We start from the raw sequence: 14,516 nt of genomic DNA, 5'->3' as shown, positions 1-14,516 counted from the left end.
GCCGCCTGCACGTGAACGGGGGTAGCCAATCGCAAAGGCGGACGGAGGCGGAGACAATGCGCGGTCGGAGGCGCTTCTGCGTACCATATCAACGAGACAAGCGAGCGGGATTGGGTGGCGCATGCGCGTTGAATTAGGGGAGGAGAACTGGAAGAGCCGCCCCTTTCGTCGAGGTGAGGGCGGGGGAGAATAGGCTAAAACTGATTGGTTCCTCGTTGGCGCCGGGAACCGAGCTATGGAGTTGCAGGCCGAGCTTACCGGCCGCGATGGCTTGAAACGAGCGTGGCGTGTTCGGTGTGAGCCTCCGGGAGAGCTGCGGGGCCTGCTGGCGGGTTTGTCTCGGCTGCGAGAGGAAGTCACCGCTCGGCTTGGCCCTCTGGTGCAGCAGGAGAGCGTCGCTGCCGCCGGAGACAGAGATGAGCGTGGAGGTGAGGGGCTGGTTTCTGAAAGTGGCTTTTGCCCTTGATGTTATTTATGGTGGCCGTTCCTCCTCTGTGCGGACAGATTGGATTGCTCTGTTTCAGCTCGCAAACAGGGGAGGACGCAGGACGGGATCCTGCGTCCTACGAGTGAGGATGAAGAGGGTAAAATTGGGCTTGGATTGTGCTTGGGGAATACTGGTCCAAAGGTCCCCAAACTGACCACCATCATATCTGAAATGATAGAGGTTCTCCTGCTGGACTAGAAGAGCCAAGGTGGCGCAGTGGTTAAATGCAGCACTGCAGGCTACTGCTAGATCAGCAGTTCAGCGGTTCAAATCTCACCGGCTCAGGGTTGACTCAGCCTTCCATCCTTCCGAGGTGGGTAAAATGAGGACCCAGATTGTTGGGGGCAATATGCTGACTCTCTGTAAACCGCTTAGAGAGGGCTGAAAGCCCTATGAAGCAGTATATAAGTCTACTGCTATTGCTATTGCTACCTCCCAAGGTCCCTTCCAGCTTCTATTCTGTTCTTATTATTTTCTGTTCTATTCTATTTTCTATTCTATTCTTACTATTCTCTCTTCTATTTTCTATTATGTCCTTAGTGTTAGCAGGGAAGGTTGAGTTTGGCAGCATGGATGGAATTAAGGCTTGGTAACTTATACCACAGGGACATGGTGACTAGTGGCTAAGACGCTGAGCTGTCCATCAGAAAGTTTGGCGGTTTGAATCCCTAGCGGCGCGTAACGAAGTGAGCACTCGTTACTTGTCCCAGCTTCTGCCAACCTAGCAATTTGAAAGCATGTAAAAAATGCAAGTAGAAAAATAGAAACCACCTTTGGTGGGGAAGGTAAAAACGTTCTGTGCGCCTTCGACATTTTGTCATGCTGACCACATGACTACGGAGACAGCTCTGGCTCTTCAGCTTTGAAACTGAGATTAGCACTGCCCCCTAGAATCAGGAACGACTAGCACATATGTGCGAGGGGAACCTTTACCTTTAACCTATACCACATCTTTCTATCTTTAGACTAAAGAGAGTCATCTGAAAGCCCTTTCTAACATGGATGGAGGATATAAATAACTGGGGGCCCAAAAGATCATGCAAATGGCCTATGGAAGATAGTGCAAATTGGAATGTAAAAGGAGTGAAAAATAAAGACCATACATTAAAAACATAATGAAAAGAAAAAAAGTTGACTGCTGGTGCTTCTAAAAGAAAGAGGAAGCATGTAATGGAGCTGAATGAAATTGGCCTGATCTTATGGAGTAGAATTGCTGAGTACATGCAAAGAAATTAAGGTGTAGGTTCAGTCATGAATGAAAGGGCTAGAGCATTTGTCAGAAAGTATAAATTGGTGTCATTGAGTTGTGAGTGAATATGAAAGTAGGAATACATAGGTTAGTGACAGAGATTGGCCCATTCATAAAACCAAGAATGAATGTTGATTGTGATTATTTTGTTGGATTGACGTGAGATGCTCAGAAGGAGCGATGAGATAATCATGTCATGTATCTTTGAGAAAGGATGTGATGCCACCTGTTTTGAAGACAGCAGTAATGCACCTTTGCTTAACCCGCTCTTGACCAATTCATTTTTTTTTTACACTTTCACTCAGTTTTCAATCTGCCCTTTTTAAAGAATTTTATTGAGCATGGGGGTTATTTACAGAGCACCATAGAGAAATTATGGCCATGAAAGTCAGTGAGATGACTTTGAGCCAGTCACTTTCAGCCCAACTTGCCTCACATGGTAGTAGTGGTGGTGAAAAATAGGAAGAATATGTTGGATATATTTGCTATCTTGAACTGTTTGTACAAATAAAGGTGGGATACAAAAGAAGGATCAAAATTATTTATTAGATCACTGTCACTTAGGATACATGCCTGGCCATTGCTTGAAACTGGTATTTGTTGCTTTGGTTATTGATTTTTGTCTTGTCCAGGATGAGCACCTTTCTCAGTACTCAGAACTCTCAGCAGCATTTGATAACACCGTATATTCCTTTCAAAGAACAGAAGTTGGAAGCACTGTTTTATAGAGTTTCATTCATGTGTTCTGGCATTGGCAGGACATCCCCGTTAATTATAGGATATTGCTGCTGGAGCTGTGGTGGCCATGGTTGAGAAGTCACTGCAGATAACCTTCCAGTGCTCTCTGTCCAGAGTAGATGCAGCATACTAATATTAGACTGTAACTACCATACTGCAGCCTCTGTTTGGCTTTTTCAGGTCTTTCCTGCGACATTTTTGTTAACTTTCCAGCCAGATGTTTCCAGATCAACAAAGGAGTGATTTCCAGATCATATCAGTTACAGACTGTTGACATATCTAATGTTCCTATTCCACTATTAATCATACAGGATAGTCCTAAAATACTTCATCTGAAATTTCCATAGGTGCTGAGTAAATTATGTCCGCATTTCTACTGCATAGAGCTTGAGTAGCATGATGGCTGCATTGAATACCTAATTTTCAGCTGATATTTTTCCTTTTTCAAAGACATCACTATTGGTAAAAGCTGACTTATCACTTCCAATTCATCCAACATCACTGAGGCCATGTTAATTTTTGAGCCATGAGTTGATATAGTCAGTCTTTTTAAGTAGTCCAAGCTCTCTGCTCTTGTTTATGACATCTAATAGTTCCTGTGCCTTCTGTTCTGATTCCTCTGTGAAAGCAGTGTCATTGCCTTACATTGCATCTTTGAAATTCAACTTATCTGCCTCATGTTATACTCTTGTATCTCTGACTTTTCCCCATTATCCTACCTATCACCTTCAACAACAGTGGTTATAATACATACCTTCATCGCAGTCCTATTTTGACTATTAAAAGGGTTGCTTTTGTCATTGTGAACTTTTACTGTATCCTAAAATGTTGGAAAGGCTCCGGTGATTTTGCTGTCTATGCTGATCACCAAAACAGCTTTCTACTCCAAGTCCCAGTGGATGCTCTTAAATATAGTAATAATAAACATAACCGCAGTTTACTTGCTTGATGGTAAAAATCAGGCACACAGCCACGGCTTGCTCTGAAACCACATTGTTTTTTGTAAGTGGAAATTCTCTCATCTGCTGTAAATACTGTATGTTCTGATAATCTTCACAAGGATCTTCTACGGTCAGAAAGCTGATTCTGCAATATCTTTCAAATGCCTTTTCAGCCTTTTTAAACACAAGCATAATATCATCAAGTTAGTATCTGCATGAAAGACCGTTCAGAATTATCAGAGAAAATCAACTACTTTTTAAGGCTCAACAGGAACAAGGCCATGACATAATGAACAAAAGTAGAAGTGTGTCAGAAAAGTCAGTGTCAATTCTTAACCAAATTGAGGACTACAGTAATGTCTCTGGTCAGTTGTGCTGTTCAAACAGGAACAGGGAATTTAACAGATTTTTAATGGTTAATTTTTACTTCTGTGTACAGAAGTCTAGATGGGCCCTTCAAGAGTAAGTCAGTTCTGGGAAAACTCGCTCTGTGATTTTTATATCATCCCTATTAGCCCAACTATAAAGGGAATTAGAAAAACATTGGGGAGGCTGAATTTCTATCTGTGATGACGCTGATTGCAGATGAGTACAGATTTTATTCTGTATTTTCTGAAAGATTGTATAGAAAAACATTCAAAGTGATTACTTCCTACTCATCTGAAAGTAACTAGGTGAACACTGATAATTCCAATTCACTATTCAGTTATGTGAATGGTTACCCTGCATTGCTAGTGTATATTAGTATGGATGTATTCTGGGGAAGTAGCTGAGTGCATCAGATTGTCATTCAAACATAATGTAAAAATACAACTAATCAGCTAACTATACCTAATGAAATATCTAATTCTTTCTACAGTATAGAACCACAACTCTGTATAATCTTTTGCCTACATGTATTTTGAACTTAGATCTAGCAGAGAAAAATTGAATTCGGTTATGGAAATACATTTATCAAAAGTGGAATGATACTTTAGGGTTTATCACAAGTAGAATGATACTTTGGGAGGCACTTGTTAATTAAAAAATGGGTCTATGTGATGATTATTATTTTTGTAGATGATGAAGATGGAGATGAAGATGAGGAAGAAGAAGGAAAGCATATCAACAGCAAAGCATATTCAGATGAACCACCATTAAAACGGACAAAACCACACTCCTGATGGAAACTATAAAACTTTTTAAAAAAAAAATATTAAAATTCCTATACTATGAAAATTTATCTTTTAAAACATTGAAGGCTTGGATATTTAAAGTAGTTAATAATGTTTTGTATCTGTCATTTGAAATTATTCAACAAGATTGTATGTATGAGTGAGGGGAGGGGGGGAAGCAAAGTTGAAAGTACCCTTTCTGCTTGGGAAAGGCAACACTGAAAATACTTGACTGGAGCAACTGACTGCCGGGCAGAAATACCCTCCTCACCTCCCAAGAAGGCTAGGCTCAGCTACCCCTCCACCCAACCAGGAGTTTTACAGCCCAGCCTGTACCAAAAAACCTCAGGGGGAAGCACTCAGTTACTCTCCAATCTGCCAAGAAGAGACAAACTAACCAGCACATCATCCAAAGACATCCACATCTTAAATTCCGTTGGCTAATCCTAGCTATTTGAAGGGCATTACATCTACAACTGGCAAGTTTAGCCAGTTTTTTTCCCTCAAGGTCCTTAGAAAGCCAGGTTAGCATACTTCATCCCATCATGCTTTCAAGTTAGAAAAGGGAAAGCCAAACTAGAGGCTGTGGGTGAGCAGAAGTGGAAGAGAAAGAGAGCAGAGGAAGAGGGTAGGCATACTGGGACATACTGAAAATCATGGGCTGACCCCACTCAATGAAATTGCCAGGACCCACTGCTTTAGCAGAGAGAGGAAAATCCTCTTCATACCCTGGTCAGAACTTCTTTACTCTCCTACCATCGGGCAGGAGATATAGAAGCATAGCCATCTGAACGAATAGGCTGAAAAATAGCTTTTATCCGGGGACTGTTACGACTTCTGAATGCAACGTAACACCACAATCAGGTTTAATATGATAGACTTGCAGGGCTAGCGCAACGTGCAACATATTTATATCGATGTAATATGTTACATATATGTATATGGGAATGTGTGCTAGTTATTACTTATTTGGGTTTAGGGATTTCTTTTATTTATTGAGTTACTGAGATGTATTCTGTGTTTTGGGGTGGGGGCTGCACCAAGGGAGGCTCATTCCATTGTACACATGTGCATCGACAATAAAGGTTTGGTTTGATTTGACTGCCAAGACACTTACAGCCCTTCAAGATAAACCACAGGCTTGGAAACCAAGATTCTACAAGCTAATGCACCTTTTGTTATAAGATTATAGTAGCAGAATCTATATTCTTGTATCTCTGACTTTTCCCCATTATCCAACCTATCACCTTCAACAACAGTAGTTATAATACCTTCATCACAGTCCTATTTTGACTATTAAAAGGGTTGCTTTTGTTATTGTGAACTTTTACTGTATCCTAAAATGTTGGAAAGGCTCGGGTGATTTTGCTGTCTATGCTGATCACCAAAACAGCTTTCTACTCCAAGTCCCAGTGGATGCTCTTAAATATAGTAATAATAAACATAACAGCAGTTTACTGCTGTTATGAATCTTAAGTCTGAATGTACTTCCCCACTATCTTCATGAGAACTAAAGTGGTTTTTTCCCCAAGATGCTTACTCGGTTTACGGTTCTGGCCTCAGATTTTTATTTGTTTTATTTGACTGTTGCCATACTTTTTTGTTCATACCTGGAGATGTTTTCCTTTTGTCTACTGTTGTTTTTTCTTGTTTTTAATATTTTATTTGTAACCTCTCAAAATTGGGAGTCAGGTAGCACACATAGTTTAGTAGTTTTGATGTATAAATGTATGTTATTTGCAAGGATTAAAAACTCAGAATGGGGAACTTTCCATGTTGTGCTCAAATTTCTATTTATCAGTGTGATCAGAAATGGAATTTTTAGTTAGATATTATCTGAATATCCATTGTTTTCCTATTTCCGCATTCAAGTAACCTTCCCAAGTATTTCTATGAGATTAGAGTTCTCAGAAATAGTGAATATTCAGAATATTGCTGCTGATACCTGTAGACTGGATTTTAATTTGGTTCTAGTTATTTTGTATAAAATGCATTTTACTGTCTTTGCAATGATTCAGGTACTATTAAAACATCAGCTTGTATTTGAAACATGAGTAGCAGTTCTTGCATTTTGAAGAAATAATACAGAAATAAAATATATGAACAAATAAAAAGATAGTTTTCTTTTAAACATATCATGTGCAAAAGGAATCCCAATTTATTTAGTGCAACATCATCAAAGGAGAAAGGACAATGTCTCAAATGCCACTTTTATAATAATTTCAAAATTTACACATAAACATAGGCAAATTCAATTTTCAGCAATTTGCTTATAGGAAACTTGAAGTTTTGAAGGATGCACAGTGAATTAGGGTTTCAAATATATATTTACTCTAAAATCTTCAGATGGAGTGTAGAAATTCTGCTTGTAAGGCAAATATGAAGAATGTTACCCCCACTGTTTTCAAAGAACTTTTCACCAAATAGAATACCCCCATAGTTAAAAAGCATCGTTAAAAAAAATAGAAGGTTGGTGGGTGCTCTGTCCAGAGGTTAATGTTGAGAAAAAGAATTTCAAGTTCTTTTCAGATATTCAACCGATCTTCAACTTATCAAAAACCAGCCATGGGGGAAGGAGCGAGGGCAAGCCACATTGATTTCCTTACGTGTCAATAAGCTGCAGTCTGCTGATTTGATTGGAGGCCTTTGCAAATGTTTGATGACGATTGCAAACCACAGCCAAGCAGATAGGAATTATGCAGTAGCCCACTGTTTTAGGATCAGCCCTCGTACATGAGTAAAGAAATAAGAACATTTGCAAATAAGGTATTAAAAAGATAATGGCCCATAGCCAAAAGGGTACAGAGAGAAGACGTGTTTTTAAGGAATGCATCCAGCTGATTTCTTGTTTAAATTTCTCTGGTGGTTGCTGAATGTGTTCCAGTGCTAGTCGATTGTAAGTCTCATTGATTTCGAAGACATAGTAAAATGCTGCAGCACTTGCTATTAGATACAGTCCCACACCAATCCATCCCATCCTCTGACGGAAATTCATCATTCTCCATGCTCTGCGCCTTAAAAACAAAAATAATAATTAGCCATTGTGAGGAAAAGTAATATATAATAGTACACAATAATAAGAATTGCCTAGATACATCAGTGTTTTTCAACCTTAGCAATACTAAGATCCATGGACCAATTCCCCAGCTAGGAAATTCTGGGAATTAAAAATCCATAGTATTAAAGTTGAAAAATACTGGTACAGGCATAGTAAGCAATTTTTGGCTTTTTGATTTTAAGATATTCTATTGACAGTAGCAAGATAATGTGATATTAGCATTGGCTGCAATATGCTAATTATAAAATGTTTTAATAAACACCAAGGGAGGCAGTGTTGGGCTTCAGGGTTTAGTGACCATGGATTAGAGAAGGGGTTCCCAATCTGAAATTTGTTCAGTTTTTCCTACTTGCCTTTACTATTTTCCAGTAATTTTTGGCTATGGAATATTTTTATTCTATATGCATTAATGTAAATGTTTCCCCTTGTCCAGTTGTATCCAACTATGCAGGGCAGTGTTGATCTCCGTTTTTCTAGTGGAGGGAACCAGTGTTATCTGGAGACATTTCCGTGATCATGTGGCCAGCATGATTACATGCCAAGTCACAAGGAACGCTGCTACCTTTCCACTGAAATGGTACCTAATATCTGCTGACATTTGCATGCTTTTGAAATGCTAGATTGGCAAAAGCTAAACAAATAACTGGAGCTCACTCCATTGCATGGTGTTTGGATCTCGAAACCAGCTTTCAGTTTCCCAGCTCACAAGCCCAGCATCTTTAACTGCTGAGCCATTTTGCCCCCTTTCTATATGCATATGTGGTTCTTATGCAAGTATATAATGTAGTGGTTTTAAGGTAAGTAGCCCTGGTCTGGCAAACTCAAGTTCAGCTCCACTCAACTATGGAGCTGAGTGGGTGATTTTGGACTTGTCCTTCACTCTCAGCCCAACATCTCCCACACGTAATGGTGAAATTTTTATATAAGTAGGTAGCAATATACACACAGATACATAAAACCTCTTTCAATTTGAAGAGGATGGATGTGTAGTAATTGAGTAATTCACTATGAATTCACATTTATTTTCAGCCTTTGTTTAAAGATCCATTAGTTCAGGGCTGTCAAACTCCCGGCCCGCAGGCCAGATGCATCAAACGCTGGCCACGCCTACGTCTGGTTTAGTGAAGGGGGGGGGAGGTCCTGATACATCACCTGACAATGCCATGATGATGCCATGATGACGCAAGTTTGACACCCCTGCCTTAGAGCTTTAAGGCAAAGATGCTAAACTTTGTTTAAAGATCCTTTAGCAAATATTAGAGATCCTCAAGTTTCATAGGGGGGCAAGGATAGTTGAGGGGGGCAAGGATAGTTGATGCACAAAATATACATTGCAACGCTTATTGCAAAGCCTCTCAACTATCAAACGACAACCCGGCCTTCACGTGGTGCCCCCCGTTCCCACCAATCGGGCTCTGTTGACCCTTGGGACTGGCGTCCCCTTGGGTATATCCAGCCGAAACAGCTTCCATGGATCGCCGTAACAGTGGCGTCAAATTTCCATGGAAGTCGCCTATACCCACGATGGGTGAAGAGGCGTCAAGTACAAGTAAGTACAAGTACCTCAAGTTTCATTTACACTCCTACACATTATTTGGTAATAATGGCCCCATCACAACACATAGATAACATATGTTCAGAGCTGGCAGCTATACGACTAATGCCTTCAACGAATTAAGTTTATTATGATGCATCTGTTTCATTACAGCAGGACTGAATTATCTCTGCTTTATGCAAGATACAAATCGCCTTCCAACCTATACTAGTATCACAATTATTGTTAAGTTTCATTATCATAAGCATTTTAAAAGGTTCTCAAGCAATTAATGGATAGTTTATGGCATTTGTTACTTGATTATTAAAGTCTCATTTGTTTTTCATGGAAGGTGGGATATGAGACACCTTCCACCTACCATGAAAAGCAAGGAATTATATGTAAAAAGATTTTCCACAGAAATGGCTACTTTTTCTGAAGTTAGCAAAAACTAAGAACTAGGATGCAATGATTAAAGTAAAACTAATGAAAACAACTAGGGACATCAGAGTTCTTTCTTGTCTGAAGAAAACCAAAATTTTGATTCAACACACTATAATTCTGATCATTAACTAAAATACAAGCATACTTAAGTTCTATAAACAATGAAATTTGTTTAAAATTATGACCTCTACTTTCAACATACAAAGAGGCATATTATTCCGAACTAGGAATGTGTAACTGTCAGTGTCTGTCACCCCAGTATGATTATGAGAGCTATGGGCACATATTGCTCAGAAGGTAAGATGTTGAACCAGCTTTTATTCCTGCTATGACTCATCTCAACATCCTGAACTAATTGCAGAACTGTTCTAATTGCAGTAGATGGTTTTGTAGCTGTTTTCTTTTGGTTTCAATATATAGAGGCATAGTGGCCTTAGTTAATGATCAAAGAAAGTTTGGACTTTTGTCCAAACTAGGAACATTCTGAATTTAGAATGGTGAAAATGAATGAATGAAATACACACGCGCACATACCTGCTTTCATCTTTCAGGGGGGAAAAAACACTATTACACAATATATCAAAGGAAATGTCTATAATTTAAAGCAATCCTCTGTTAAAACTTGCATTATTTAAAAATATAATATAATGGATGTAGCATTAATGCTGCATAGATTCCTACCTTTAATTTAGCATCATTTTTTAAACATTCTCTAATGATTTTAATTCTGAATTTCCAGGAAAATAGATCAATGTTTATTAGCAATAATATCTATGGAAAATAACATGTAAACTGCCATGCTCCACTGAAATATTTTATTAACTTGAAGTAACTTGAGTATTATCTTAATTGACCTGATTCAAAATACAATTTTGACATTTTCATGTTTGTAATAAACATTATTTATAATAGGTTTAGAATAAATTATAGTTCACCATTATCAAACTTGGTCATTGTTCTTCAAAATGGCTACATGAGATTTCAGGTTAACAGTCTTTGCCGTCATTATCTCAGGATACTTAGTATCCAAGAAACTAATCCATGATATTTACCTGATTTTGTTTACATAGGAAAAAGGGCTACTTACATTTTAAAACAATTTTAAAAGGTTTCAAGAACAATTCTAGAGTACAGTAATGAAAGTCCAAGTAGTATTTTCTGACCAAATGATCTGTATTGCAACTTATCTGCACTGCAGTTCTAGGCAATCATTTCAGGATGAAGTTTATGTACTTACGAAGCACTTAATATAAACTGTGGGTACATTTTAAGGTCATAGAACTGAGTTGTAATACTACAGTAATTAACTTAGAAAATTCCCACTTCAATATTTACTGCAGTCACATGTCCTATAGGAAAGGTCTTTAGTCTTGTACATGGCACTGTAGTTTCTGTTGGCTGTTATAATTGAGACTGAGGGGCAATCTGAGCAATCATTAAAATCACCCTAAATGTTGAATTGTTTCATCAGCATAAACATTAAACAATCATCTCAAGGCAACATTATTCCAGTTCTACAGCATACTTTTACTTGAAGCATGTAGCAATTGGAACGATCTGTTCCAGAGCTTGATTCACAGATTATTTTGCTAGCAATGCTAATGACAATATTGTTTTAAAAAGTATAACACTGTTGTACTAAATATCAGGATTCACCAGAAAGTTCTGACTATAGAAAACAAGGAAAATACAATTGCTTTCTCAATAAATTTGGATTAATTTTCTTCATTTCTCTACCAATCTTCTTGAATCTATCCCCTCTATTCACACTATGAGGAAGAGCTGCATTCTTTGAAATGTTGGTGTTCCCTTATTACATATAGTTTAATCCCATTCTTCTTCCAAATAGAGACTTAATTAATATGAAAATAATCAAACAGTCAGTGTTGTAAAGCTTCATTGCATGTTTTTCATTTTACTATAGAAAAAAGGTACAATAAAAGTATCACATAGCATAGACACTAGCTATAGCCCATGGATGGTATTTTTATTCTGTAAAAGTAACAGAGCCAGTCAGGTGCACTGGTTAAGGAAGTGATGGCAAACCTTTTAGACACCCAGTGCCCAAACCATGCACAAACATACCCAAACTGAAAGGTGTGCATGCGCAGCAGAGATCCGAAGATCAGCTGGCCAGCGGAGGGTGCGGCATCCCAACACTGGCAAGAGGTAAGATCTTTTTCTTTCATGAGCTTCTGTTTCATCATTTGCAGGGAAACAAGCTCACATAAGAAACGCCACGGAGATCTGACCTGTGCGACGGCGCACATGCCAGCAGAGAAGGCTGCGTGTGCCACCTCTGGCACATGTGCCATAGTTTCGCCATCACGGGGTTAGGGCATCATGCTAGTACAGACATATCCAACGTTTTAGTTTGCCTGAGCCTCATTGAGTGAAAAGGAAGTGTCTTGGCCTATATAAAATATATTTGCATTTATTTTGAGAATTTATACAGCTGCCCATTCACTTTCAGTGACTCTAGGCAGCTTACAAAAAATATACAAATATGGTATATATTTGAGAGAGAGGGAGAGAGAGGGAGAGAGAAATGTATATAAATGCACAGTAATGTTAAAAGTTTATGATCTTGTGTGGAGGGCAGCATTACTAGCTGTCCAGGGCTGCATGGGATTGGACACACGTGCTAGAAATTGGGAAAGAGTGTGTTCTAACCCTGCCTTAGGCACAAAGCCAACTGGAGGACCTTAGGTCAGTCCTTTCAGACCTAGGAAGGAGGCAAAGGCAAATCACTTTTAACATCTTGCCAAGAAAACTCAAGAACTTGTTCAGGCAGTCACCAGGAGTCAATGTTGACTCAAAGGCATATAAAGACAGACAGACACACAGAGATTCACATGACATGCTAGCAGTATAATTTTCCATAAGATTTTAAAACTAACTACATTATTTCCAAACATAGTACAATAGATAATATTGGAAAACGAAAGAAAACTTAAGTTATACTGCCACTGTTTATCATTTGCATCTTTTGTGACAAACGGCTTTACATTGCTATCTTATCTGCCATATGGTTATTCAGTTAAACCACATTAATGGATCTTTCTCTTACATATTGATCTTTATCTACACTGCTATGCTATCCTCTAAATATAGCAGACTTCCACAGAACTCTTCAAAAAACAAATCTGTTTTAAATGTGAGAGATGCATTCATACAATACAATACAAAAGGACACATTTCCACTGCTAGCAATGTGATGGCAAGGAAGCCAGTGATTAAAATCATTAATACTAGGCAACTACAAACAAAATTCAGTCTGAAGGACAACTTTTTTCTCACCGTTTCATAAACTGTCGAGAATTCTTTTTTATAGAACACCTCTTGAAAGTAAGTGGATTCTTAAGACTCCTTGAGATTGAACTCCCTTCCCTCTGGTGATTTTTTTGGATATGTCTTACACGTTTTCTTGGCAACAGTACAGAAACAATTGGCCCTGCCTTCTTCTGGGATTTTCTTTCTTTCTTTTTTTTAATTTCCCACTCAGGTTTATAATCTGAAGACTTCTTGGCGCCTCCAATCCAAATGGTAACTAATCCTGCTTTTTTTTTTAAAAAAAAAAAATAGATCAGCCAAGATCAGATCCCTGTATATATCTTTCCTAGCTGCTATGTTTAACTACCTCCCCCCAAACAGAATTATAGATGGAACAATAAAACTCCATCCAAGATTTACTGGGCAAAGATTCACCCCTCCGAGAAGAAAAATGCGAGAGATCCCACCTCCCAGGGTAGAACTTTAAAGCAGAAGCCCAGGACTCAAGGATTTCCAGCTGCTTGGTCCTTTCCCTCGTGGTTTCTCTCTCACCCACCCGAATTCATCCGGACTAAGGGGCTGGGGGATCTCTCGCATTTCCTCGCCACGGAGAATCCATGCCTGACTAGATTAATAAATTACCCTGACTAGGTGGTACCCTGACTTGTCGATCAAAAAGGTCGGCGGTTCGAATCCCTAGTACAGGTCTCCTGCGTGAGCAGGGGGTTGGACTAGATGACCTCCAAGATCCCTTCCAACTCTGTTATTGTTACATGCCTTCACCTCACTGCCCCCCCCGGAGGGGGTCGAACTAAAAGTTCCCAGGTGCCGAGGGGCTCCTAGGCAATGCGGGAACACCAATCCGAGCAATTGAGCCCCAGCAGCCCCTACTCGGGGGAGAGGCTCCGCCGTCGGCCTTCCCCTCCCGACCCCGGGAGGCGAGGCTGCCGCATTCCCAGCCCGCTCCCTCCCTCCCTCCCACCGCGTACCTTCCTCCGCCAGGGAACCCGGGAGCAAAACAAGCCGGAGGAGGAGGAGGGCAGGCGAGGGGAATCCGAGGAAGGGCCGCCCGCCCAATCACATCGCTCCCTGCGCCGCGTCCAGCGGAGGAAGGGAGGGAGGGCGGCGCTCCGCAACCCAAGCCACGCTCCGGATCCCTCCGGCGCCGGGCCCCACCATCCGTTTCGTCTCCGGCCGAAGGCCCGCCCTCGCCTCCCTCTGCTTCCGGGTGGTGCACGAGGGTCCTCTGCTTGCCGCGGCTTACATCTTGGGAGAGGCGACCGAGAGGCGGCGAGGGCGCCTCAGTCGGTCCCTCAAGCCGCCGGAACCACGCGGCGGACGTAGCAGTCAGGCTATTTTTGAGAGAGAGAGACGAGAGAGCGAGCCAGGCTTCCTTCTTAACGTGGGGGCAGAAGGGATGGTTGGTGTCTCCCCCACCAATTTGTGCGGGGAGGGGATTCCTGAGGATCAGCAGGAAAGCGCAGGATTTCCTACACACACAAATATTTTCCTCCATAGACCAAGATAACTAACAGTAACAGTTGGAAGGGACCTTAGAGGTCAGCTAGTCCAACCTCCTGCTCATACAGGGGACTTGTACTAGGGATTCGAACCTCTGAACTGTCGACTTTTCTGATC

At 40.4% G+C, this 14,516-nt stretch overlaps 2 protein-coding genes across 5 annotated transcripts; one reads left to right on the top strand and one right to left on the bottom strand.

Moving 5' to 3' along the window:
- Window positions 1-93: 93 nt before the first annotated feature.
- Window positions 94-6,702, top strand: GON7 (GON7 subunit of KEOPS complex). Its single transcript, XM_032233409.1, has 2 exons — window positions 94-428; window positions 4,475-6,702. Exons 1-2 carry the CDS (start codon window positions 236-238, stop codon window positions 4,576-4,578), a joined length of 297 nt encoding a protein of 98 aa, XP_032089300.1. The 5' UTR covers window positions 94-235; the 3' UTR covers window positions 4,579-6,702.
- Window positions 6,703-6,704: 2 nt separating this feature from the next.
- TMEM251 (transmembrane protein 251) lies at window positions 6,705-14,194 on the bottom strand. Of its 4 annotated transcripts, none has more exons than XM_032233380.1 (3): window positions 13,868-13,948; window positions 12,906-13,164; window positions 6,705-7,583 (listed from the first exon to the last, which is right to left on the bottom strand). In XM_032233380.1, the coding sequence occupies exons 2-3, from the start codon at window positions 12,911-12,913 to the stop codon at window positions 7,172-7,174; spliced, it is 420 nt and encodes a 139-aa protein (XP_032089271.1). In that variant the 5' UTR covers window positions 12,914-13,164; window positions 13,868-13,948; the 3' UTR covers window positions 6,705-7,171. The 4 variants fall into 4 exon arrangements, with proteins under 4 accessions (XP_032089271.1, XP_032089263.1, XP_032089280.1 ...); XM_032233372.1 differs by having other exon boundaries at window positions 12,906-13,161; window positions 13,868-13,947; XM_032233389.1 differs by lacking the exon at window positions 13,868-13,948 and adding an exon at window positions 13,521-13,830 and having other exon boundaries at window positions 12,906-13,161.
- Window positions 14,195-14,516: the final 322 nt, after the last annotated feature.

Source organism: Thamnophis elegans, chromosome 1, assembly GCF_009769535.1.
Source record: "Thamnophis elegans isolate rThaEle1 chromosome 1, rThaEle1.pri, whole genome shotgun sequence".
In the NCBI taxonomy this organism is placed as follows: Eukaryota; Metazoa; Chordata; class Lepidosauria; order Squamata; family Colubridae; genus Thamnophis; species Thamnophis elegans.
The sequence above is the reverse complement of the archived record's forward strand: the minus strand, read 5'-3'. Positions and strand labels throughout refer to the sequence as shown.

Coding starts and splice junctions, on each gene's coding strand:
- GON7 (XM_032233409.1), top strand. CDS start 236: ATGGAGTTGCAGGCCGAGCTTACCGGCCGCGATGGCTTGAAACGAGCG. Junction 429..4,474: donor AGACAGAGATGAGCGTGGAG/GTGAGGGGCTGG, acceptor TTATTTTTGTAG/ATGATGAAGATGGAGATGAA.